Genomic DNA, 27,072 nt, shown 5'->3' on the forward strand with positions numbered 1-27,072 from the left:
CAGGCCTCCGGCACTCGCCCCTCTTAATCTCAGCCTGCCAGGCACCCGGCTGCTTTTGTGCATTGTGCTGGAGGTGGGGGTGCTCTGTGGTGCCCAGCAGGCTGCTGCAGGTTTGGGACGAGGCCCTGCTGGAAGCCAGGGCAGTTCCTGGCATGAGCTCTTGGGTGACTGTGGATGAATCTAGGCCCCTGAAAGCACACGAGGTAGCTTGCTTGGGTGATGTCCTTCTGGCTAGGAGTCAAACTATAATGGTGTCAGGGTAAAGGGAAGCCATACTGCCTGTCCAGGCCTTACCTATCCTGTAGGGTCTACCTGGGTTGCCATCTCTTCTGGTTAACCTCATAACAGCTCAGATCTGTTGCTCTTTCCCTATTAGATCAATTCTGGGGCAGGCAGAAGGGTCCCCGTGGGTCTCCTTATCTTCCACACTGTGCATTCTCTGCTAAAGGCACCTAGGAGCCTGAATCTTTTATGTGTGTGTGTGTGTGGGGCGGGTCCCGCTGCCACCTTTGGGGTCCATGTGCTCATTCATCTTACAGCCTAGCCTAACCCACCTCCCTTGCTAGGGCCCTGACTTTAGCTGGCTATGTTCACACCTGCTGGATGTGGCTCACTAGAGGCCTGGCAGTCTGCTCTGATCTTGTGCCTTTCCATTCCCCCAAACCTCCACTCTCACCCCCACCCCTGCCTTGACTGCTAGACTGTCTACCTTTTGGTGTGTGGACTGTGGACCAGATGTAGTATGCCCAAGACCACCATGAGGGAGGCCCCTGAATGTGTGGATGGGTATGTGTGAGCAGCTGTGCAGTGCATGGCACCACGTGGGGGTGACCTGAAAGTACACCTGTTGGCCAGTCTGGGCCCAGTGGCAGGTGTCTGGAGACACCTCACTGTATCCGCTGATCTTGGTGGCACTAGGCTGTTCTGAGACGGGCCTGGCCCTCCTCGTGAGGTCCCTGCTGGCCCAGGCACACCCACAGGAGGAAACCCAGCCGCCCAGCTGGCAGCCCAGCACCTTGGGCCCGGCAGACGGACAAGGCAATGGAAAAGGCAAGCCGCAAGCTGCGTTTGTTTTTCTTAGCGATACCTGAGGTCGAAGCAGCCAGGGGAAGTGGGCTGGAGGTCTGGCCCAGCACAAGATGCTGCCAGACACTCCTAGAGCCTGAGAATGTCAGAATTGGCTCCATCCTGGCAGATAGGAATGTAGAGTCTGTAGCTCCCATGGCCACAAGTCTTCTGGTCACAGCCCCAATGTGCTACTGGACACCTAGGGCAAAGCCATCTCTAGGGAAGAAATGCCTCATGGTATCATACTGTTGATCACCAAGGGCCCCACAGTGATACTTGACTTTCCTACCTGCTACCAGCCTTGGGGGTCTTCAGCTAGCCCTCTGTGAGCTGTGGGTGCTAAGATGGCTGGGTACCCATTTTCTCCCTGGGGGTCCAGTGCACTGCCTTAGGGCTTAGAGACCACCATGGTAAGGTCACACCCGTGGTAGATGGGGTCATTTGTGTTAGGCTCAAGGATATCAGGTCTACTGGGTAGCACCTTGGGTCTTGGGGGTAGTGGCTGGATGTGGTTATTCCTCTGTCCAGCTGACCTCCAGGAACCTGGCATCCCTGAGGGCAGCAGGCAAGCAAGTGAGGGAGGCAAGCTGGGCCGCACTCCATTGAGGCTTCTTAGAGTGATCCCTCCCTGGCATGCATCTCCAGCCTCATTCTGGACATTTCTGGGCACTAGGTGACATTGCATCCCCAAAAGACATGGACGTGTTCCATTTGGAAACTGGGCCTGAGCAGAGTTCAGTTGCAGACAACAGGGAAGACAGAGGGTTAATCTCAGCCCTGGTTTCTCAGTGCTGGAATTTGTTTTGATTTTGTTTCACACAGAAATTAAACGCTGTCTGGCAGAGTTGAGGTTTCCTCAGCAGGGCACTGTGGCTTTTGGAACTGCACCCTTGGCTCCCTCCACCCTGGCCTGAGGAGAGCTGGTTCCCAAACAGGGTGGCTGAGGGGGTGACAGGGACTGCTAGTGGGAGGAAGGGCCTCTCTATATAGGGGCTACATGTCTGCCTGCTTTATTAGTGGAAGGAGCTTGTGGCTCTGGTGATAGGGCATACTGCCTGCATAGGTAGGATGGCTCTGGGGTGGGCCAGTTTGGACTGTTCAGGGACACTGTGACTCTCCAGATCTTGCCTGAAGACAAGGATCACCTTGTTGGTGCTCAGAGGAGGCACCTTGGTGATAAGAAGCCACAGCATAACAGTCTCCAGTCTAACCCTTGGAGCCAGGAGCAGTCTCTAGACTTGACTCTGTCCCACTCCCTGCAGGGCTGGAATGGGGTCTCTGCTAAGCTTGTACAGATCTATCTGGGGGTGGAGTTCTCAGTTGCCCGCCTCTCTACACAGGCTTCAAGGGGCCAGTGTTGACCACTCTAGGGCTCAGGGAAGTGGTCCTATGACCCTTTCCATGACACCTCTCAGAGTCACAGACCAGAGCTATGCATGAACTTTGCAGGCTGGAACTGTCTATGTGCCATCTCTATGACAGCCCTGGCCATGTGTGGCTGTTGGCTCCACTATGCTAGAACCTTCTTCCTTCTTTCTAGCTGGTCTCACATCTTCTGGCATGGCTGAGATGTGAATGATGGGGAAGGAGTGGGAGCCAACTTGAGGAAGCCTGGGGTACTGAGTGTTGTGGGCATCCCTTGGAGACCACACTAGGCTCCTCAACAGGAAAGCAACTTTGAGTCAGCACTGGTTGTGGGCCAGGCTGGGGTCTGTGGCTGGATCCAAGTTTGGGTTTACCTTTGAGGAGCTGGTTCCAGTCTGGCCTCTCTATCATGGGCTGCATGGCCCTGGCCAAATCACTTAAGTCTCTGATCCTTGATGTCCAGCCAGTGTGTGGAGGTACTAACACTACCAGGTAGCTAATAATGACATGAAGATAATGAGGACATTCTTGCGTGTAGGTACCCTATTTGCAGTGATGGGGGCCCACTTGAGTTGGAGAGTCCTTTTGCTGGAAACAACTAAAGCTAGATATATATGAGTTTGCATGTATACATATACATGTACATTTTTATGAGCTTATGATGGATTTGTGTGGATATGTATGCACTTGCATGTGTACACAAATGCATGTTTCTTTACCTATATCTCAGTGTGTGAGTTTGTAGGGGCTGGTGTATATACAAGTATGTGTGTGCGCTTTTGTGTGTGTGAATGCATGTGTCTGTGTTTGGGTATACCCATGAAGATGGACATATATATGCATATATAGATACACCTATGAGTATGGTTATATGTATTTCACTTTGAAACTGTCAAAGAGCTGATGAGATGAAGGTATGACAGGAGTCCATGGAAATAACAAGATCCTGAACAAGAAAATATGAGTGTGGTTTAGATTATCTCACAGGATGAAGGGATGGAGTGAGGCCAGGGGCTCCTCTGGTGGGAACACTCAGAGGAGACTGTCCTATGCCAGCTGAGCACAAGACCACAGTCTCAGGAGCCCCCAGAGCAGGGCAGGGTCTCCTTATTCATGGAAATGGCCTAAGTCACTGGGGTGGACCAGGACCTCTGGCCTTGATTTGGCCTTGGGGACTCTCAGTCTGGGACTGGCATGGACACAGGAGCCCACTGGCCCACACATAGAAATTCATTGTGATAGCTGTATCGGCATTCTGGATCTGCTCTAACAGGTTGCTACAAACTGAGTGCCTTAAAGCAACAAGAATTTGTTTTCTCTTGAGTTTGGAGGCCAGAAATCTGAAACCCAGGTGATGGCTGTCCCTGAGGTTCCAGTGAGGATCCTTCCTGCCTCTGCAAGGTTCTGGAAGCCTTGGTGTTGCTAGGCTGTGGCTGCATCTCCTCTCTGTCCCTTTGTATCTTGCACACCTTTCACTGGTTTGCTGCTATCCAAGATTGTCCTGCCTTGGTATTCTTACCTGCATAATCCCTACAAGACCCTACTCCAAATAAGAGTCTTTCCTAAGGTTCTGGGTGGACCTAGATTTTGTGGGGTTACTCTTCAGCCTGCTACAGTGTTTTTATCCTCTGCTTAAATTATTCCTGTCAACAATTTCTCAAATACAGTGGCCAGCATGTGGTCAGGGATAACTAGGCATGCATAGAAGTGTGACCAGAGACCCACAGAAATATACCAGTCAATGGAGAGCCATTTGCTGTGCGTAAAGAAGGCCAAGTAAAAAAAGAAAGAAAATTTTAAAAAGAAAAGAATGACAATGAAAGTAGGTAAATTTGGAGTATCTATAAAGAAGAAGAAACCACAGAAACTGACCCAGTAAGTTTGGAAACACCAAACAGAACTGGGGGTAAAAAACGTCAGTAATAGACTGATTGAAAAGAAGATTAGAAACAGCTGAAGGGAATTAGCAAACTGGGAGAGTGGTCAGAAGAAATTATCCCGAATGTAGCATAGAGAGGCAGACAGATGGGAAACAGAGAGGGGAATGTACCTCCCTCATACAGGGAATGTCTCAGAGGTTGGGGAGAGAGCAGAATAGGACAGGGATAATATTTGAAGGGAAAGAACAAGAATTTTCTGAAACAGAATAAAACTATGAAAAAGATTCAATAAACTAGTGTCTTCCCAGAGAGAGACTAAAAATCTATTTGCTCAGGAATATAACACATTAGAATGATGGAACACTGAAGGCAAAGAGTCATAAGAGCAGTCAGAGAGCAGAATACACATGACCTTCATGGGGAGTAAGGGCTGACACTAGCTTCACAAGGCAGACATCCTTTTGATGTCCCTAGATGCAGGAAGGAATGAGGTGCCAAAGGAACAGGCTCTGTGAAGCACAGATGAGACAGTGCTGACTGGGCCCCAGGATGATGTCTTCCTGAGTCTCAAGATGAAACTAAAACATAACAGCATGTAACGTGGGTAGAGGCTATTAGCAGATGACCCAGACAGGAAAGGCACAGAATGACATCAAACTTGGGTAAGTGACAACCTCCTGTTGTAGTATTGAGGTAGCTGAAACTAGGTAAGGAAATGAGCAGAGAGAAAATTGAAAAAAAAATCCCCTAAAAGAGGTAAAAGAAAGCAAAGGAAAAAAAAAAAGCAGGATAGGCGTGCCCAACAAACTGAAACAAAACAGCAGAGACCCATATCTAGAGGGTGCAACACTCCATGTATAAGACTGAGTTGATTGGGGTATTGATTAGGTGCATGGTATAATTAGGCTCCCCATGAGAGACCCATGCAGACATAAGGATATAGAACTAGAAAAGATGAGGAGAAAATATATCAGTTTGGGGCTTAGGCAAAGTGGAACTCTAAAGAGAAAAATAAGAGGGTTGAGTGGTGACTCAGGCTCAGCCTGACTACCTGAGGCTGGGAATCAGGCTCTGTATGCTTTCCTAAGGCTGGAAACAAGGCTCTGTATGGTAACCTGGTGCTGTGACTTGGTCTCTGTATGGTAAACTAGTGATGTGACGGGCTCTATACAGCAACCTGAGGCTATGACCAAGGCAGGTTAAAAGTAATTGGAATAACAGTTGATGCCTTAAATGCATATTTTCAAGGAGTGAAGCTTGAGAGCATTGAGCAAACTCATTGGAAGCAAGAGAAAACTCTTCAAGCCAAATGCAAAGGAAACCTGGGAGATAGTCGAGATGGTGCAGATGCCATTTACCTAATAGTCAGTGCACGGGGGGCGGGTGGAAGGGGGGCTGACGGTTCCCCTGAGGAAGATCTAGGAAATGTCAGAAGTCTAAGGAAAAGGGGTTCATGGGAGTCGCCTCCTAAGAATAGACTGTGGTGCAGACACTTTAGAAAATAAGCAACAGCTCCTCAATTCCACTCCAGGGCTATACCCCAGAGTCATGGATGCACAGATCACACAAAAACATACATACCATGCGTAATTGTGGAAAACGGAAGCAACTCAAGCATCGATCCACCAGTGACTGAATAAGCACAGTGTGGTGCTTCCTTACAATGGAGGAATTCTGACACCTGCTGCAGCTTGAATCAACCTGGAGAATATTACGCTGAGTAAAATAAACAGGTCACAAAAAAATAGCTCTTGTGACTCCACTCATATGAAATATCCAAAACAGGCAGAATATTAATGGTCATGGGGACTGTAGAAGAGGGGATGGGATTGTTACTAAAGTGTATGTGGCTTCTTTTTGCAGAGGTGGAAAAAAAGTCCTAAATTTGACTGTGGTGATAGTGAATAGTGACTGTGAATACATAAGAAATCTTTGAAGGGGTGAATTTTATAGTATGTGATTTATATCTCAATAAAATTATTGAGAATGAAAAGAGAAGCAAAATTAGACTGGAATGGAAATTGTTCCATCATGAAAAACTCAGGTCTAAATGGCTCCATGGCCCGTTCTTCCAAACAGTGAAAAAGACACAATTCTACTCTGACATCAACTCTTCCAGGACATTTAAAGAACATTTAAAGAACATTTAAAGCACTAGAACTTAACAGGAAGAGCACAAGAGAAGAAATACAGACACAGGTGAAGCCCCCAGGCAAGATGTTCCTTGAGGACATCCAGCAATCTGGAGAAGGGACAAAGCCATTTTGACTAAGCTGAGTTCTCCCAGTCTCTCCAAAAATGCCAGGCTCCATGGGGCAGCAATCAGTTCCTGTAGTTCTTTGCCTTAGCAGATCAGGGGGATGAACTGTACTTCCAAAGATGCAGGGACAACATTTGACAATATGCAACATCCACTTATAATTTCAAAAGATTTTTAGTAAACTGAGAGCCAGAGGAAACTTCTTTAACCTGGTCCTGCTGTCCAGGTGTCATACTTGATGACTTGATGTTGATAGCCATCTTCCAAGTTCAGAGTAACCCAGGATGCCTGCACCCCACACTAGAAATTGGAGTGGTGCTGGCTGGCTCAGCAGATACCTGGTCTCCCTTCTGGAGTGGTCTGAAGTCTGGCTTCATGGCACATATCTCAGCTCTTCTCTTTGCGGCTATCTTCACTGGTAGGCTGTGCCTAGGTGACAGACTGTCAGAGGTTTGGAAGGGAACTGAGCAACAAGGTATTCATCCTGACTTGTTCATCTGTTGTCAGCAGGTGAGGGCTTGGCTGGGTGGTCCCGCCTGCCACCAGTGGATGGGGAAGCTCTTTGGTAGGTAAGAACTGCTGTGATGTGAGTCGGGGAGACTGAGCCTGAGGCACAGTCAATCCTGTGACATTGTGCTGATGGGTCTTGCTGTCATAGGGAGGCAAGGAAAGATGGTGTAAGGACTGAGAATGTGGGGAAAAGGAAGCTCTTGTGTGCTGTTGGTGGGAATATAATCTAGCAATCCAACCACTGGGTATATATACAAAGGAAATGAAGTCTGTATGCTGAAGAGAAACCCACATTCCATGTTCACTGCAGCACCATTCACATCAGCCAAGAAATGGAAGCAACCTAAGCATCCATCAATGGATAAATGGATAAAGACAATGTGGCACATGCACACAGTGGAATACTATTCAGTCTCCCAAAAGGAAGACCTGTTATTTGCAACAGCATAGGTGAACCTAGAGGACATTACAGTACGTGGAGTAAACCAGGCACAAAAAGACCAATACTATATGATCTCACTTATATGTGGAATCTTAACAAGTTGAATTTACAGAAGCAGAGAGCTTAATGGTTATTGGGAGTTAAGGTGAATGGGGAGCTGTTGGTTGAGGGATGCAAAATTGCAGGTAGACAATAGGAAGAGTTCTGTTACACAAAAAGTAAGTACGAGGGTAATGATAATGGATATGTTAGTTAGCTTGATTTAATCATTCCACAACATAGACATAATTAAAAATATCACGTGGACAATTATAGATATAATTATTAATATATCAATTATATATAATTATCATTTGTCAATTAAAATTTTCTAAAGAATCTAAATTCAGCTGGGTGCCAGTGGCTTACACCTGTAATTCTAGCTATTTAGGAGTCAGAGATCAGGAGGATCATGGTTTGAAGCCAGCCTGGAAGAATGGTTCACAAGACCCTATCTCGAAAAAACCCATCACAAAAAAAGGACTGGTATAGTGGCTCAAGGTGTAGGCCCTGAGTGCAAACCCTGGTACCACACATACAAAAAAAGGATCTAAATGCATCTCTTTGTGTATCATATGATCATGTACATAGAACACCTAAAAACTACTCAGAGATGAATGATGTATAGCAAGGCTTGGTTCCTAAATCAGCATGGGGATTTGGTGGCAGTTTTTGTCGACCATAAAGCTGACACACACATAAAATGAACTTTATAAAGACATTTTGTGGAATCCAGGACTGAGTCTTCCTCCAAGGAAGACCTCCAGGTGTGGAAGTGAGGAAATCTTTGGGACCTGAGTCTATTCACATCAACCACAGGGCTTGGTGCTACAGACAGGTGTTTGTCCCCAGCTGACCTGTGGGACCTGCTGGAGGAGCCCTGGGAATGCCCTAGCAAACCTCAGGTGCTGCTGGCTGGAGGGAGCTTGGAATGAGTCATCGGTGACACTGTGGATAGCCAGGCAGGAGATATGAAAGTGTTCCATAAGAAGCGTATTGGACCCCACCTAACGCTGCACATCCAAGTCAGTGCTGGCTGGGCAGGGCACAAAACAGAGGAGTTTTTGAACCATCCTTTATGATGGGCTGGGTTTTTGCTTTTTATTTAAATTGGTCGATAAAATTGTGTACAGCATTTGGAAATCTTTCCATTGTTGAGCAGACTCTTAACCAGCTGTTACCATATGCATTACCTCACATGGTTGTCACACTGGTGATGAGAAATACTTAACATCTACACTCTTGGCATCTTTCAAGAATATGACACATTGTAGTCACCATGCATACAATAGATTTCTTGAACTCATTCCTTCTACTTAACTGAACTTTTGTACCTTTTGACCATCGATGCCCCAGCCCCTGATAAACACCATCTACTCTCTACTTGGGAGTTCAACTCTTTTATCTTCCAACTATGGGTGAGATCATGCTCACTCATAGAAAGACACTGTCTTTCTGTACCTGGCTTATTTCACATAGTGTAATGACCTCCAGTTCGATCCATGTTGTCACAAACGACAGAATTTCCTCCTTTTGAAAGCTGTGTAGTATACCATGGTGTATATGTACCACAGTTAATGGATATTTAGGTTGCTTCCATGCCATGCTCTTGTGAACATGAAAGTCAGTGTCTCTTAAACATACTGATTTCATTTCCTTTGGATATATGCCCAATGGTGGAGTAGCTAGATTGTATGGTAGTTCTGTTTTCTTTTTAAGAACCTCCATACTGTTTTCCATAATGGCAGTACTAATTTATATTCCCAGTAGTGTGCAGGGGTCCCTTTTCTCTAAATCCCCACCAGTACTTGTTTAGCCTTTTTGTAATTAGTTATTCAGTGTGAGGGGTTACCTCATTGTGGTTTTGATTTGCATTTCTTGATGATCAGTTATGAAGAGCATTTTTTCATGTACCGAGTTGGCCATTTCTGTGTCACCTTTGGAGAAATGTCTCCAATCCTTAGCCATTTTTTAATTGGGTTATTTCTTGCTGTTGAGTTATTTGAGTTCTCTATGTGTTTTTGGATACTGACCCCTTGTATGGTTTGCAAATGTTTTCTCCCATTCTGTGGGTTGTCTCTTCACTCTGTTGACTGTTTCCTTTGCTTTGCAGAAGTTCTTTTTCTTGATGCAGTCCTGTTTTCTGTTTTTGTTTATGTTACCTGTGTTTGGAGATCATGTCCAGGCAAACCACTGCCAAGATCTCTGTTGTAAAGCATTTTCCCTACGTTTTCTTTGAGTAGTAACATAGTTTCAGGACTTACATTTAAGTCCTGAAATCAATTTTGAATCAATTTATTTATATGTTCTGAGATAAGGGTCCCCTGGGGTGGACTTCTAAAAAGAAATAGAAATACGAGTACTCAAAGAAGGGCGAACATGACTGTACAATCGAGTTATGAGCTTTTGGTGGATCAGAAGACAGCATAGATGCTGGGCACAGTGGCTCATACCTGTAATCCTAGCTATTCAGGAGGCAGAAATTGAGAGAATTGCAGTTAGAACCCAGCCTGGGCAAAAAAGTCTGTGGACATGGTGGTATGGGCCTGTTATCCCAGCTGCTGGAAGTTTAAATAGGAGGATCACAGTCCATGCTGGGTCAGTCATAAAGAGAGATCCAGTCTTCGAAATAACCAAAGCAAAAAGTGCTGGTGGTGTGGCTTAAGTGGTAGAGCACCTGCCTAGCAAGAATAAAGCCCTGAATTCAACCCCCCAGTACCACCAGAAAAGGAAAAAAGAAGACAGTATGGAGTGAACGAAAGACCCCTGTTCAGAAAGGAACTATCCCTTGCCTGGAGGGAGATTTGTGCCCAGTTTGGTGTTGTGCCGACTTGTGCAGTGGGCTCAGTCTGCCCTGTCTCAGGCCAGACAGCCGCTTGGGGCTGCGGTGGCAGCTGCATTGAGCCTGCAGCAGGTGCACTGTGTGGCAGGCAGCTGGTCTTGTGGGTGGGGCCTGTGCCATCTGGTGCCAGGCTACTGGGGGCACTGTCTGGGTTGCAGGACCACAGCCTTGGGGTGACAGGCCATGTGTGCAGGCACTGGCCACCCCAGGTCAGTGTTCAGGGCCAGGGTGGGCGAGAGATTTGGTGGCCAGCCTGTGCCTGTTGCTGTGTTTTTAGAGGGGCCGTTTGTGCATGGGAATGCTCACCCTAATGGAGAAGAATGTGTTTCCCCTGCCTCGGTCACCTGTCATGAATCCTTCCTTCCCTGTGTCCTGTGGATCCAAAACACCTGCAGACCATTCTGAAGACCACATGTGGGGCAAGTGGGGTGGGCAAGGGGCTGATACACATAGGGATGCTGTTTTCTCTAGTGGCTACTCACCATTCCACCAGATCCCACACATCCACCCACCTTCCTCCTTGTTTCATGCGTGATCACATAGGGAGGCTGCATCAGAAGATGTGTGAGGACTGAGGAACACAGATGCTTCTTGACTTACAGTGAGGTTCTGATCCCATAAACCCATCAGACCTCATATCCAAAATTACATTGGATATACCCAACCTTTGATCACATATGCTTAGAGACTTTTGTGAGCCTGGAGTTGGGCACAAGCATCAACACGAAGCCCGTTTTGTAACAGAGTGCTGGCTGTCTCATGGAATTTCTGGAGTACTCGTATCACACTGCAGTGTTGGTTGTTTCCCCTGAGGATTGTTGGACTGACCAGGACCTGTGACTGCTGCCACCTAGCATCACAGAAAGGACTGTGCCATATCGCACTGGCCCAGGAAAAGATAAAAAAACAAAATTCAAAGTACAATTTCTCCTGGATTTGTTTTGCTTTCATACCATTGTAAAGTTGGACCCGTATAAATCAGTGATCATCTGCATATCTGTAGCCTGTATTTTTTGGTTTTGTTTGTCTTTGAGACAGATTCTTGCTATGTAGCTTCAGGCTAGCTTTGAACTCATAGTCCAGGTTAACTGTCTCCCTTCAATTCATGATCCTTCTGCCTTAGCCTCTTGAGTGCTAGGATCATAAGCATGTGCCACACACCCAGCTATAACCTGTATTTCTAGAGAGAAGTGGTAGATGTCTTAGTTCACTCAGGCTGAACCACAGGAATATTTTGCTCACAGTTCTGGAGGCTGGAAGTCCCAGGTTAAGGTGTAGCCAATTCCATGTCTGATGAGGCTACTTTCTGGTTCATAATGGCCCTTCTGCTGTGTCCTCACTTGGAAAAAGGAGCTGGTAACTCTCTAGAGTCCCTTTTATAAGGTCAGTAATCCTATTCATAAGACTCCACCTCTTGACTTCACCTCCCAAAGGCTCACCTTCTAATACCATCACCTTGGAGGAAGTTTCAACATAAGAATTTGAGGGAGACAAATATTTGTACCATATTGATGGGTTAATTTTCAAATTCTATAGCTATGTCAATCTGGAACAACAATGATCTCATCAAACATTTTAATTTTTGCTTATCTGGTAAGTGAAACAATATATTAGTATTGTTTCCATGGGAATTTCTTGCACTAAGGTTGAGCATCCTCTTATGCATTTTAAGAGTATTTATTTCCTTTGACTTGTATGTTTATATCCTTTGTTCATTTTCAATATTTTTTTAATTGTCTTTATTTTTAACTGATAACACAAAAACAAAAATTGTACATATTAGTGGATTAACATGGAATGTTTTGATATATGCATACATTATGTGATATTTAAATCGGAGTAAACATGTGTCCTCTATAAAAATTATCAGTTCTTCATGGTGAAGACATTTAAAATTTTTCTAGTTATGCAGTGCATTATAGTTATCTCAAATAATAATGCACAGCAGAACTTCTTCCTCTTTTTGGCTTTGTCTGTTTTTAACTGATTCCTATGGCTATTCATTTATAGGAACAAATATACATCCACAGCCATACTCATAAAGTTGGTTCTTGCTCTGGAATATAAGTTGCCGACAGTTTCCCCATTATATCATTTGTCTCCTAGTCTTTTAACTCTTGTACAAAGAGTTTTCAGACCTTTTAAATGGTCAAATGTATTAATTTTCCAGAACCTTCTGGCTGCAGTCACAGAGAAAGAAGCCTTCCCTATTATGAGGTTATCTTATGAACTCTCATCATTTTTTCCAGCAATTCTGTGGGTCATTTTTGCATTTGAGGTTTATGTCCTAGGAATCTTGGGCTCTGAATGGATGGTCCAACCCTTCTTCCTAGGTCTAAGGCCTCCTCCATCAAACTTCCCAAGCCACAGCCCTATTCTCATACCCTTGCATGTCATCACTTCAGTTTCACAACTGGCACCTGCCTTAGGATAGCAACCTCCTGGGTCTAGGAGCAGGTCCAACCATGGACAGATGGTGCAGGGACAGACTGGCCCAGGTGGGGACCCTATCCTCCTCATCTCCTCATTTTCAGGGTTTGGAGGGAACCCAAGGACCTGGAGGGAGCCCCTCTCTTCAGTCTCCTCATGGGTAGAGCATGGATTGGTGTTGTCTTGACACCTCTAGGCTGGCTGGGTGTCGGGGAATATCTTGGGGCTTGGTATTCTTCTTCCTCACCTGCCTGCCTTACCCCCTACCCCACTTCTTTCTTCCTTCTCTGCCTGTCTTCTGTTCCCTCCCCCTGTCCACAGCCCTAGTCTTACTTTGTATCTAGACACTAGGCCCCCAAGGACTTTGGCCAAAGTGGGGGAGTGAAAGGCTGGGACCTTTCTAGATCCTTTGTTCTGAGCACAACTGTGACATTCCTTTCTAGGGACAGAAGTCTCTACCATGTGAGCTGCCTTTGAATTTGGGGTGTGCCTCTACCTGCCTTTGTTTTTTTCTTTGCTGGGCAGCCATTGGGTCAGGTTCTCTAGCCTCCCTGAGGGCTCTAGTCTCTGAGGGCTTCTGAGGCTTGGAACCAACTGTGGGAGCTTAGCTGCTGGACAAGGTCTGGATATCTACAAAGTGGCCCTTGAAGCTCCTGGGGGAACCCTTTGCTGAGCTCCTTTTCTGAGTCTTCTTGAAACTTTGAGATGAAATCCTTACCCTTGATGGGGTTCAGGGATTCTGTGACTGAGCCCTGGCTTTGCCTACCCCATCAACTTTCTCCTAACCCAAGAGGCCTCTAACCCTCAGAGCACCCAGTTCCCAGATGCCTTCTTCCCTGAAGCCCTGCTTGTTCCCCTCTGTACCACCAAGGCCCTGTCTGCTCCTCTATGCACCCCGATGCCCTGCCTGCTCCTCTCCCTGCACCCCCGATGCCCTGCCTGATTCCTCTCTGCACCCTTGAGGCCCTGCCCACTCCCCTATGCACCCACATGGCCCTGCCTGACTCTGCTCTGTATCCCCAAGGTCCTGCCCACTTCCTTTTGCACACCTGAGGCTCTGCCTGACTCCCCTCTGCATCCCCTGTGCAGACTGCACGCTCATCAGTAGATGCCTTTATGGCTCCCTGCATGGGGCTGGGGTGAGGGTAGCCTTCAGTAGGAGGTACTACAGATCATTCCTAGGGGAGCCTGGGCATGTGGGATACCACTGCTGTGGGATGAGGGTGGGGGTGGATTGTTTCCAGTGATGCTCTTGATAGGGGACCTCTGATCCCCGCCCACACGCAGATGGATGCCTTTCCCTTTCCAGGGTCTGAGTATGGCGCAACATACATGTGCTTTAGGCCTGGACATTTAGTTTGTCCGTCTGGGAATGCGTGGCCTGTGATTTCAAGCACAAAGCAGGCAGAACTCAAGTTGTCAGTCCTGGAATGGAGCAGGGATGTGAGGGAGGGACATGACTGAGCCCACAGGCTGGGCGCTCAGGGCTTATGCATTGAGGCTGCTTGGGTCTTGGCTCCTGTGTGGGGTGGGCCATGCTATGCCAGGTGGGGATGTAAGAGGAGCCCCCTCAAAGGTCAACTCTTAGCGTGGTTGTGTTCCCCAGGCAGGGGGTCTTGATAGGGGGTGTTCAGTGAGTCACTATCTATGGAGGGAGGTAAAAGTCTGAGGAGTGAGGAGATAGGGATCAGGTAGGCCTGAACCTGGGAGAAGGGGTACATGGCTGGGAGGTGAGGACCATGAGACCCCTGGAGCTGTGAGGCTAGGGGTACAGCTTTCTGGGGCTTGTGTGAAGAGGAGGTTGCCTGGGGACTAACTTGCCCCCCTCTCCTATAAACAAAACATGGAGGCTTGATGGGGAGAAGCAGGAGCTGCTTGCCCCCATGACCTTGCCCTGAGGGGCTGTGTGCAGTGGAGGTTGCCCCTCCAGTGGCCAACCCTGCTGAGGTCCCATCTGCATAGGCTATAGCAGGGGGAGAGAGGAGTGAGTCAGGACTCCCTCTGAGGATCATAGCACCGTGGGAACTCCCAGCTGGTGAGAGCACAGGGGGTGGTCCCCAAGCTGGGGAGGAGGGCATTGTGGTAGACGTTCCTCAGGCAGAGAGCCTGGGGCCCAGGATCTGACCCTTTTTCCCTGCTGGTAGCCTAGGCACTTGGGAGGGGAGTTGGCAGTTGGGAGGGGGAGTTTTCATTCATCTAGGCTTGCATCAGCTGGACTCCCTACGGACAGGTTAGTAGCAAGGACACCATATGGCTGCTGGATACCGTGCCCTGGGGCAGCTCTGTGAGGACCATGGGTATGCATAGGGGTCCGGTGGCATCCAGTAGCAAGCAGAGCAGCAAGGTGGGTACGAGAGCCAGCAGGGTCAGTGATTCTTTCTGGGTTCCCTGGGCTCACATGACTCTTGTCTGGTAGCCATCACCCTCTCTGTCCCAGCCCTGTGTGCTGGTTCTGCTATCCCCAGGGAGCCAGCCCCCATAGCCCTCCTTCAGGGACTAGGGTTCATTCTCACCTCTCCATCCCCAGGCTGACAGGTAGTGAGCCCCTGACCATTCTCCCACTGACCCTGGAGCCCGAGGTTGCTGCCCAGGCGCACTACAAGGCCTGTGATCGCCTGAAGCTAGAACGCAAGCAACGTCGTATGTGCCGCCGGGACCCCGGCGTGGCTGAGACACTGGTGGAGGCCGTGAGCATGAGTGCACTTGAGTGCCAGTACCAGTTCCGTTTTGAGCGCTGGAACTGCACCCTGGATGGCCGTTACCGTGCTAGCCTGCTCAAACGAGGTGAGTGTCTTGGGGTCCTGCCAGACCTGGCCAAAGAGCCCCAGACTGCAGAGGCAGTCTGCAGGCCTTGGGCACATCCCTAATGCATCTCCCTCTGGGCTGGGTCCCAGGTGACCCCACACCCTGCCAGCCCCGTTGTAGGTGGGGTCTGAAGCGGGTGGCCCCTTTCTTCCTTCCAGCCCTGCCCCTTTGGCTCTACTCCTTCTGGCCCCACCTCCCATTCCTCCCAGTTGCAAAGATGATCTGGTGGCACAGGAGCATTTGACAGGGCTTGAGGCTGTCTCAACAGCTCTCTTTTCATGCCAGGTGTCTGAGGGCCAAGAGCCTCTGTCTGGAGGAAAAATCCTCCTCTATTCTCCATCTCTTCTCCTTCTTTCTATTTAGAAGAACAGGGTCTTGTGGGAGCTTCCCCACAGCCTTGTTTAAAAATTGGGGACTCGAGAGCTGGGGGTACAATTCATCCCCAGGGTGATAGAGCGTTTGCCAGCATGAGACTTGAGGTCTAAGGGAGGACCTGCCAAGGGTCCAGTGGTGGTGGTGAGGCTGGTAGATTGGAGACCTAAATGTGATCTCTTTTACACGAGGCTAGAGTCCCAGCCATAGTGGGTTCTGAATTCTCCCCACTCCCCAACCACCTCCTGCCCTCTGGGTGTCCACAGCAGCTTATGCAGTACAGTACCCCAACACCCTGCCCCCCAGACCAGGAAAGATACCAAGAGCTGTCATCTGGAATGCACTGCTGTGGTTTGGCTACAGTGCACATGAACTGAGAGCTCCTGGGCTGACTGCCTGGTGTCCAGCATTGCTGAACCCCCACCCTTACCCCAGGCTTCAAGGAGACCGCCTTCCTCTACGCCATCTCCTCGGCTGGCCTGACACACGCGCTAGCCAAGGCGTGCAGTGCAGGACGCATGGAGCGCTGCACGTGTGATGAAGCACCTGACCTGGAGAACCGAGAGGCCTGGCAGTGGGGTGGCTGTGGAGACAACCTCAAGTACAGCAGCAAGTTTGTCAAGGAATTCTTAGGCAGGCGGTCTAGCAAGGATCTGCGAGCCCGGGTGGACTTCCACAACAACCTCGTGGGTGTGAAGGCAAGCGGGGCGGGGTGGCACTGAGCGGGGTGGCACTGAGCAGGGTGGTGGAATACAGAGCAGATGGGTTGGGCACAGGGTAGGCCAACAGGACAGGTGGGAAAGTCAGAGTGGGTGGGTTGGGTTTGTGGTGGGTAGGTGAGGCTGGGCATGGAGTGAACTGGGCAGGTGGGTGAATGAGGAAGAGAGCAGCCTAAGAAGAGACAGAGGCCACCTCCGTTGCAGCCATGCAGTGCCAGCCAGGGCCCTGGAGTCCTGTTTCCCATAAGTTTTTACTTAGAGGAAGATAGGGTCACTAGTCATGAAGAGGGGCCCCTTGATGTACTAGGGAGGGTCCTCTGCCATTCCTCCTGGAGAGGAGAAGTCAGAGGCAGGCTTGTTGCTGGTCAGGGAGGAACTGGCTGGGTCTGGGCCCTTATGTATCTGTCCCTGGTTGGTCAAGGCCCCCTGGAGGGTCTCCCCAGGTGAGCAGTTGACCCCAGAGGTTGGTGACCTATATTCCACCTGCCAAGACTGCAGGCATTCTTATCACCAAAGACCTAAGTCAAGGGTAGCACAATATGGTAGAGGGGGGGTCCCAGGGAAGAACTAGGAATACAGAACCCATTTACCCTTGTCAGGGATGCCCAATTCTGTCTCCGTGGCCCTGTCTGTAGGCAGGACTCTATTCTGAGGGACACTGACTTATTAGGATAAAGGAATTCTTTAGCGTTCTCTCTCTCTCTCTCTCTCTCTCTCTCTCTCTCTCTCTCTCTCTTTTTTTTTTGCAGTACTGGGGTTTGAACTCAGGGCCTACATCTTGAGTCACTCCACCAGCCCTTTTTTTGTGATGGGTTTTTTTCAAGATAGGGTCTGTCTCATGAACTATTTGCCCGGACTGGCTTCAAACTGCGATCCTCCTGATCTCTGCATCCTGAGTAGCTAGGATTATAGGTGTGAGCCACCGGCACCCAGTTTCCTTAGCTCTGTAGTTGGCTCTTTTAGGGGCTTGTGGGATTCAGGCATAGCTGAGCCCTGGATGAATGTGGCCTTTTGGCTCTTCATGTCACTTGCAGCCTTGAAGCTTCTGGATCTATGCTGCTGTAAGGGAGCATTCGATCCCCTAACCCTGGCTCTGGACAAAGCCTCCATTGTCTCTTACCCCATCTCTAACAATCCAAACAACCAAACACTGGCCTGAGGCTCAGACTGGGTCTTAGAAGGGCAGGGCCAATGCCTTTACCAGGAGGTGAGGGGTATTTCTTCTTCCTACCTTTGCCTGTGCTGTGGATCTCCAGTCTAGGGAAGACAGTTAGGTGCAATTAAAGTCACTCCTGCCCTGAGCTCTTCCTCATTGAGGAGTTCTGAATCCCCGACTCATTAAAGCATTGGTCTCCCCCTTTCTAATCAAGGTCCTGGTGCCTTCTTCCACTTTCCTGGGCAAGAGCTGGTGGGCAGATTAAATCCCTAAGTCCAAGCTGTTCTTTTTTCTTGTGCTTGATCCCTCCTTCCCCACCTCGCCCTTTTGTAAGTTACTAATGAAAAGTCAGAATGTGCAAAAGTGCTCTGTTAGTTTTCTGGGCCACATTTAATTAAATTTGTCCAGGTTTTTCAGCAAAGCATCATTAATAAGTGGGACTCTTAGATTGCTAGCAGAAAAGTGGGGAGGGTGGCTACATTTCTTAATCCCTCTCTAGCCCGCCCTCCTGGGGGGCTAGCTTGGTAGCTTAGGAGCCTGGCTCATGGCCTACCTGGGAAGGGGCCTTCTGTATGTTTCTGCCTCACATCCTTCTAAGATTTGAGACAATGCCTGCAGGTCCATTAGGGTGGGAGATTGCTTAGGGAAGCTAGCCTGTGTTAGCAGCTGGGGCCCAAGTCCTAGGAGAAGAAAGACTTGGGCTCCCTGGCAGTTCCCCATCCCTGGAATTTTGGTGCTCAGCCATGCCTGCTCCTACCTGTAGGGGTGAGGGTTGCAGTCCCCTATCCTCTGGAATCGGCCCTGGAAGCTCTTCTAGGTATAGTATTCTTTTTTTCTTCTTTGAAGTTCCTCTCATAGGGAGGTGTGGTTCTCTGCTTTTCCATGTGCATGTACCCTCCCCACACTAGAAGGCTTACCCATTCTAATTGATAGGGCTTGGGGTTGGGCCTACATTGTCCCCAGTACTTAGGTGTAAATGTGTTTAGTCAAGTAGCAGACCACTGGATGAGACCATACTTGTCCTTGCTTTTCCAATGAGCAATGCACTAAAACTAGACAAAGGAGATGCTGATTGTTGATGGTGGGGCAGTGATGGACATCTAGGTGCGACTGGAGTGTCTCAAAGGGGTGGAGACTGGCCTCTTCATGTAGGTGCAGGTGGACACGCTGGAGGTCTAGGTACTGGGCATAGGACCTCTTTTGGTGGGGGAGGAATTAGTGTGGGAGCCAGGGAGCTAGGGCTCCATGTTTGTTGGACAGTGGTGACCCCTGCTGGCCAGACCTGGGTTTGAGTCCTGATGGGGTGCTGTGGGGTCTTGCATTGGGGTGAGTGGTGACTCCAGCCTCTCTGGGGTCATCTGCAGAGCTGGTCTCTGGGCCTGCCTAGACTGTTCCTCATACTACCCACTCCATCCTGCAGGTGATCAAGGCTGGAGTGGAGACCACCTGCAAGTGCCATGGCGTGTCGGGCTCCTGCACAGTGCGGACCTGCTGGCGGCAGCTGGCACCCTTCCATGAAGTAGGCAAGCACCTGAAACACAAGTATGAGACTGCACTTAAAGTGGGCAGCACCACCAATGAAGCCACTGGTGAAGCAGGTGCTATCTCCCCACCGCGGGGCCGGGCTTCGGGGGCAGGCAGCAGTGACCCACTTCCCCGTACTCCAGAGCTTGTGCATCTGGATGACTCACCCAGCTTCTGCCTGGCTGGCCGCTTCTCCCCAGGTACAGCTGGCCGCAGGTGCCACCGTGAGAAGAACTGTGAGAGTATTTGCTGTGGCCGTGGCCACAACACACAGAGCCGAGTAGTGACAAGACCCTGTCAGTGCCAGGTACGCTGGTGCTGCTACGTGGAGTGCAGGCAATGCACACAGCGAGAGGAGGTCTACACCTGTAAGGGCTGAGCCCCAGACCCTGCCAGCCCTGCTTACTTGGGGTATAGGCATTGCACGCAATGTGAGGGGTCTACACCTACAAGGGCTGAGCCCCCAGACCCTGGCAGCCCTGCCACATGGGGTGTAGGCATTGCACACAGTGTGAGAGATCTGCACCTGAAAGGGCTGAGCCCCCAGGCCCTGCCAGCCCTGCCTCATGGGATGTAGGCATTGCACGCAGCACGAGGAGTCTACACCTGTAAGGGCTGAACTCCTGGGCCTGATAAACCTCTCTGTATGGGGTACAGGCATTGCACGTAGTGCCAGGGCTAAGCCCCATAGGTCCAGGCAGCCCTGCTTTGTGGGATGTAGGCATCATACACAGCACAAGGGGTCTCTATAAGGTCTGAGGGGCTCTCCTAGCACATTGGGGCCCTGGCTAATTGTCTGAGTTCGCTGTCTCCCCTCTCAAAGGCCCAGAGGTAGGTCTAGCACCTGTCTTGCCTCTTCAACCACTCTGCTTGTGCTCTGGGCCTGAGCTTTCTCCCCCTGACCCGAGAGTGTTGCAGCAATGCTTTCTGAGTTGTTTCTGTCCCTGACACCCCAGTCCCTGGAAGGGCCCTTGTCAGGTGTCCAGTCTGTTGACTGCCCCTCCCTGCCTCCGGGCTCCCTCTGAGGCTTGGAGGACAGGTGTATCTTTATGACCACGTGGCTGCCCATGGGGAATGGGCCTGGCGCAGCACCCCAGCACCAGCACTGTCTTCAGAGAGCCAAACCACTAGGAGAGTGCAGCATGCTGTGTCTCTAGGGCCTAGCCGCCCAGATTCCTGGGCTTGGAGGCACTGCCATCCCTCTCTAACATTGAGCACTTCTCTTTGGAGTGAGTATCAGTGACTTTTAAATTATTATTATTTAATATAGTAATTATTATGTCCTCTACCCCCACTGCCTCCCAGGCTGTGGCTCTTCCCCCTGACATGCCCTGGGCTGAATGGAGCTGACCTGGGAGGCTCCCTCTTCCCACCCCTCCACACTCCCTCCTACTCTGCTTGCTTTCGTTTGAAACCACTAAATCAAGTTGATGTTGGGAAAGAAATGAAGCAAGCAAACCTGGCCATAGCCCAGAGGGCTTTGGAATCCCACTCCCCCACCCCTGCTCTGCCAACAGGGACTGCTTTGCACCCTGCAGACAAATGGCCCAGCATCTGAGTTTCTGGATGCAGATTATGGGGCTAGGAGTAGATATGGTGACAGAGGCCAGGCTTACCTTCAGGGTCCATCTTCTGAGGAAGCCATGCTTGCTTGGGAGGAGGCAAGGACATGGCAGACACATGTGCTGACTTTCCAGCCATTCTATTATCTTTGCAGGGGAAGGGTGGCTACACTGACCTGGTTTGGTTTGAGTGTGTGTGTACATGTGTGAGTGTATGCGTAAGTGTGTGCATGCTGTGCTGGCATGGTCAGCATTCAGCTGGGCAATGCCCCTCCTCAGAGCACCATATGGTCACTCTTTGGCTCCCAGAGACTCCAGCCCTGGGCTCATCTGGGTAGTGACCCAGTGGGTGTGGACTAGGGTCTGGGCAGGCAGCAGGTGTGGATGCAGGAACTACTGAGCAAGGAGCTAGCCACTCAGAGCCCCAGGGGTCCAGGAAGCTGAAAGAGGACTATGTTTTTAAAAATAAAACCTATTTAAATGGATGTGGATCTCTGGTCCCTCTTGGATAGTGTAAATAGCAAAGTTTATTCTCCTGTGGTTCAGATGACCACTCACCAGGAAGTGAGTGTGGGTGGCACTGTGTGATGGCACCAAAAAGGCCAGGCTAGGGAGTTGGGTAGGCTGTTGGGTAAGAGGGCACACCCTGTTCTCCCCAGACATCTGCACCTGCTAGGGTGCTGTGACAGGACAGACCGGCCACACTCTCCTTGCAATACTGAGCTCAGTCACTGTTGGGCCTGGGGAAAGGTGTTGGGTCAGAGGAAGGATATGTATTTTTTTTAATCAAATATCACATTTAACTCTATGTCCTGAATATTCAGAACAATATTTTTTAAACAAGGCAGACTGAAAATGTCTGCTGGCTGGTTTGTTTCTATATAAATATATATTAGAATGTCTTGCTCAATGAAGAAGCAACTACTGCATGCTGGAACCTCTGTTTAATGTGCTTCTCTTTCGTGGGGCAGAGTGGAAGGAAAGTGTCCTGCTAGGCAGTGTAGAGTGAGCAGGGGTCTCTTCCCTTTCCTTGGTGTCCATGGTGTGGACCAGGCACCACTTTGCCATCTTCTCCCCGCTGGCCACCCTGGGAAGTCTGGACTCTGAGGCCTGCTTTTGGCTGGGCAAATGTGTGGGACACATGAGGGACCCGTCTTTGTGTGGAGTCTTGTGTGAGCCTATTGATTTCTCTACCTCATCTGTATAGTGAGTAGCTGTGTACCTGAGTGACTGCGGGGAATGTATTTATTTAACGGCTTTGTATAACAGAACCAGAAACAAATGGAAACACTAAATAAATGTATTTTAAATTATAGCAACCTCGGTCTGCTGCCTCCACAAGGGTTTGGGGGGCATGGGAGGAGATCAGAGAAGAAGAGGATATGGCAAGGAGGAGGACCAAGGAGGAAAAGGAAGAGGATGGGAGGAGGAGGAATAGGAATGAGTGAGATGAAGATCTGAGGAGGACAAGAAGGACGGCTGGGGAGGACGAGGAGAGTTCTGTGTGGAAGAGAAGGAGAGATGGGGAGTAGAAGGGGCAGGAGGACCTGGGGAAGAGTGAGAGGGTTTTAGGTAGAAGAAGAGTGATAGGAGAACTGGGGAGGAGGGGAATAGCTCTGTATAGAGAAGGAAGGGGGAAAGGGAGGATGGAGAAGGATGAGTACTAAGGAGAAAGGGATTGGGTGGAAGAGGAGGTCCTGGGGATGATGATTTGGGGAAGATGTGGACACAAGGTAAAGGTACTATTGCAAACCCTTGAGGTTCTGGTGTCCCCAGACTGTGTCTCTCTCTACCTCTTGAGTCCAGACTAGATAGTATCCCTAGGTCACCTTGAGGAAGCCCTGTCTAGTCCTGTGCCCTAGGGAAAGACCCTTCCCTGAGAACCTTCTCCTCAATTCTCCCCTCCCTCCCTGGCTGTGTGCTTGTAGCCTTTTCTGGGTCTGTCATTTGTCCCAGGGAACCTCCTGCCTTGTGTCTGGTGTTCTTTCTACATCATGCCCCTCTGCACTCTGTCAAGGTGGTCTTCAGGTACCCAGGCCCCCAGCCCTCCCCTCCATCTCTTGTTGGACCACACCCTGTGCCGACCCCACCCCCAACCTTGTGGCATACTCTGCTGGCACCTAACCCACCCCTAATAACTCTTCTGTCCTGTTTGTGTCTCACCCCCTCTGCCCCAGGGTCTGGCTCCCCAATAATTGCCAAGGGAGGGACTGGTCACTGAAGAGTGTGGGATTGTCTGCCTAACTGGAATACAACTCCCTTTCCAGACAGCACCTCTGAGAGGAGAGGACAGAGTGCATCCTGGTGCTGGACTCTTGCTGCAGCCTCTGGCCAGTGCCAGGCTGAAGTCCATGGGGCAGGCTGAAGTCCACGGGGCAGGCTGAAGTCCATGGGGCAGGGGCTCCTTTAGTTGCCCAGGACTGTGACAGGATGACTGAGGAATCAGGCCCCAGGTAGGGGGTAGAGAGGCAGGAGAAGAGGGGACTTGAATGGAGCTGTTCTTTCCTACGAGGGCAGCCAAAACTGAAGCTGAATCTAATCAGGAGCCAGCCTGGTAGGCAAGACCAGCCACTGTTCACAAGCTGGCCTACTCTCACTGGGCCACAGAATCCCTCAGGGAGGAGCTGTCTCTGGATACCTGATCTTCTGCCTTGGGTTCTGGTGGCCATCTGTGCAGCCCGGGTTCCCTGCATGTAGTGAATGCCTTCTGCATCCAGCTGGTCTTTTAGGATCGTGTGCACAAATGTGTGAGCATGTTACATGCATGCATGTGGCTGTGTCTGTGTGTGGTTGGGTCTGTGTATCAACAGGCATGTATATATGTTCAGAGGGGCTGTGTCTGTGTATCTGTGCCTCTGTATTTGTGCGTGTGTGAGTACCTATGTGTGTGTAGGGGCTGTGTCAGGTGTCTGTGTGCATGTTACTCTGTATGACTGTATTCATGTGTTTGTCTCTGCATGTACGCATGTGTGCACGTGTGTGCACCATGTCTGTGAGTGCATGGCATATGTATGCATGCATATGTGTGCACATGAGTTTGATGGGTACATGGTGCTGGCTGTAGCTCACTTACTTCCTGCCAGTCCTCTTGCCTTGAATAGTGGTCCATGGTGATGGAGTCTGACTCTGTCTCTGTCTGGGTTCCTCAGCTGACTAGCACTCACTAGCCCTGACCTGAGGCAGGAAGAAAGGCCTACCTTATCTGACCACTTTCACCAGGTAGGTATGGACATTTTTTTTTTAAGCTGCGGGTGCTTCCTAACCTACTTGGGTGGAGAAGAGACTCCTACGTAGTACCCAGAGGATAGGGTACTCACCCAGCACTAGCAGGGGTAAGGAGGACAGGTAAGGAATGGGCCCACAAGGCTCATAGCTACCTTGGTTAACCAGCCCCAGCAGGCTTTCACACCTGGACACACAGGTGGCCAGAGGCCAACCCAGGCTCAGCCCAGGCAGTTCCATGAAGCTGGGACAGGGCAGCTGTCTGGCTCCCCTTCCTCAGGGTAGACACGGGAGATGGCTGGGGGTTTAGGTAAGAAGGCACAAAGGTAATGTCTCAGAAAGGTCTGAATGTGAAGAGCAGCAGGAAGGAATTGGCCTTCAGGCTGACTTCAGAAACTGAGGATGAAGGTGGAGAGAAGGGGCAGAGGAAAAGGGATGAGGAGGGGAGGGAAGGAGAGAAAGGGAGGGAGAGAAGGAGAAGAGGAGGAGAAGGGAGAAGATGTAGAGGGGGAAGGGAGGAAATGGAGGAGGAGAAGGAGGGAGAGGAGGAAGTTGGACAGTAAGGCCACCCCCTTCCCCCAGTCAACCCAGGCTACAGCAGGCACTCGGTTGTCCTGGATGTGTTGTGCCATCCTGGGGACTATTAAGGGCCAACTATGTCCAGGTTGCACAGGGCAGGTGTTCCAGGCAGCAGTTGCAGTAGGGTGGAGGAATGCTAAAGGCAGGCAGTTATAAGCAGGGTAGGTGGGGGTCACTCCTAGCTGGCTGGCAACTCCAGGCCCACAGCCTCCCTGGGCAAACCCCACCCTGGGAGTCTTGCCTATCTGTGTGTGCTCCTTGTGGCTCCCCTCCACCAGTCCACCCCCTTGAACTGAGCTGACCCAACCCTACCAGGGAGGGTCCCTCCCATCCGTATGTCTCTGTGGCTCTGAACTACCCACAAAGAGCCTGAGAGGGTCTTGCTGCTGCCTTTGCAGGATGAGAAGTGTGGCTGCTGGTGCCCCACACCCCAGGGTGGTGTGGTAGCTGTTCATGCTAGGGCTCTGCCCACCTTGTCCTCTGTTAGAGACCCAGCTCCTTCCTCCACCCCACTCTCTGCCTTAATGCTTCTCCAGTGCCCCACTGGGACTTCCTCCACTGGGCCCCAACCTGCTGTCTGTCTCCTCCCCAGCAGGGTGTCTGGCCCCATGCTCTTCCAGAAGCTCCTCTCAGCCCTCTGAGCAAGGTGCCCTTCATGGCTGAGCCCAGGCTGGAGCAGAAGCCTGGGCCTCACTGGTCACCTTCTGAGAGATGGCCCTGGGTCAGACAGTACCGCAGGAAGGCCTCTGAGAGTTGTAGGTGGAGCCTTGCCGTGGGGACTGAGCTGTGTCAGTCTTGCCTGGGTTTTCCAAACCACACCTCCGGAGGTGGGGCTGGCAGTCACAGCCTCTTCTGGGCTGGGATCTCCACCCGACCAGGTGTGGGGTTGGAGTGGGGCAGCTTGGCTGGAATGTAAATGGACAGGAGTGGAGGAGGGGTCTAGCAAGTTGCCAGGGAAACAAGACCAAACAAACACTCCCTCCCCCAGCAGGCCTGGTGGGGGGCCTGTGGCAATGACCTCATCTGCCCACCCAACCCTGCTCCCAAGGCCAGGCTGAAGGTGGGGGGTCCTGGGCTGTTTGTGTTGGGCTCACATCCATGGAAACAGCTGGGGGCTGGGGGTGCAGAGCCGGTTTCTGCTGCAGTGGTAAGCCTGCAGCAGAGCCCGACCTCCCTCCTAGAGCTGGGGAGAAAGGGGCATGGAGAGCAAGAGAGGGGAGAAGGGAGGGAGAAAGGGGGAGGAGAGAAAGAGGAAAGGGAGGACAGAGGAGGGAGGTCTGGGGTGTGGAGAGACACCCTGCATGTGACAGTGGAGGGCTAGGGCCACCCCAGGGAGAAGTGCCCTGGGAGATGAGAAGAGTCCCTGTGTGAAGGGGCTCTAGACAGTAAGCAGGTAGACGAATGCTGCCAAGCTCTGAGGGCAGAGTCTGAATGGGCTGGGATGAGGCAAGGAGGCTCTGGCAAGCAGGTTCTCAGAGTAGATTTTCAGTCTAGGGTGACCTGCATCCTCCAATAGGGTCTCCCCCCAACTTTCTAAAACAATGTCTCTGCAGAAAAAGAGCACTTCACTGAACACCGGGGCTCATGCTGGTTATAGTCAGAGCTGGTCTTTCTCCCCCTACTCCTTCCCCTCTCCCCTTCCCCTCAGTACCTGTGAGAATTTGGAGACATTGGACACTATTCCCAAAGGATATTTAACATAAGGCATCCCTCACATACATCCCCATCAAATCCAGCTCCTGCAACAGCGTTTAGCTGTTTTTTGGTGTCCCCCAACCCCATTCAGATCCTCAAAAAATGTGCCCCTCTGGAGCCCTCTGATAGCATTCTGGCCAAAGAGCTGAGGTGAGTTCCTATGGAAAGAAGGTGCCTTCTCTAATGAGCTGGCAAAACTCTGCAAAGAGTATGCCCTTTTGCTCCGCATCACTTTACCCTTCCACCCTTTTCCTGTCTAGAACCCACAATCTGATGTCAGAGTCACAGCAGCCATCTTGAGGTCATGAATGTGAAGCCAAACATTAAGGATGATGGAACAAACCTAGAAAAGGTTTGTGCTCTTGCACTAACCTTTGTTTTTGGTGTGTGTGTGTGTATTTTAAAGCAAATGAACAGTGCCTCAGTGTGGCTCAGTGGTAGAGTGTGTGTTCAGCATGTGTAAGGACCCAGGTTCGATCCCCAACCCCCAAATACATAAATAAAATAAATAACAAATGAATGTCTGTTTGTTTGAGCTAGGTTTGGCTGAGTGAAGGCCTGACTCAGACGCATGGTCCACAGCAAGTGTGCCAGGCTAAAAT

At 50.3% G+C, this 27,072-nt stretch overlaps 1 protein-coding gene across 1 annotated transcript in view; it reads left to right on the top strand.

Moving 5' to 3' along the window:
- Wnt9a (Wnt family member 9A) overlaps positions 1-22,289 on the top strand; it is a 28,201-nt gene extending 5,912 nt beyond the window's left edge. The window contains exons 2-4 of the mRNA XM_020186068.2: positions 15,364-15,620; positions 16,449-16,711; positions 19,309-22,289. Of these exons, the coding sequence (XP_020041657.1) occupies positions 15,364-15,620; positions 16,449-16,711; positions 19,309-19,791 (1,003 nt within the window). The 3' untranslated portion in view covers positions 19,792-22,289. The remainder of the gene's footprint in view (positions 1-15,363; positions 15,621-16,448; positions 16,712-19,308) is intronic.
- Positions 22,290-27,072: the final 4,783 nt, after the last annotated feature.

This window comes from Castor canadensis, chromosome 15 (genome assembly GCF_047511655.1).
Source record: "Castor canadensis chromosome 15, mCasCan1.hap1v2, whole genome shotgun sequence".
In the NCBI taxonomy this organism is placed as follows: Eukaryota; Metazoa; Chordata; class Mammalia; order Rodentia; family Castoridae; genus Castor; species Castor canadensis.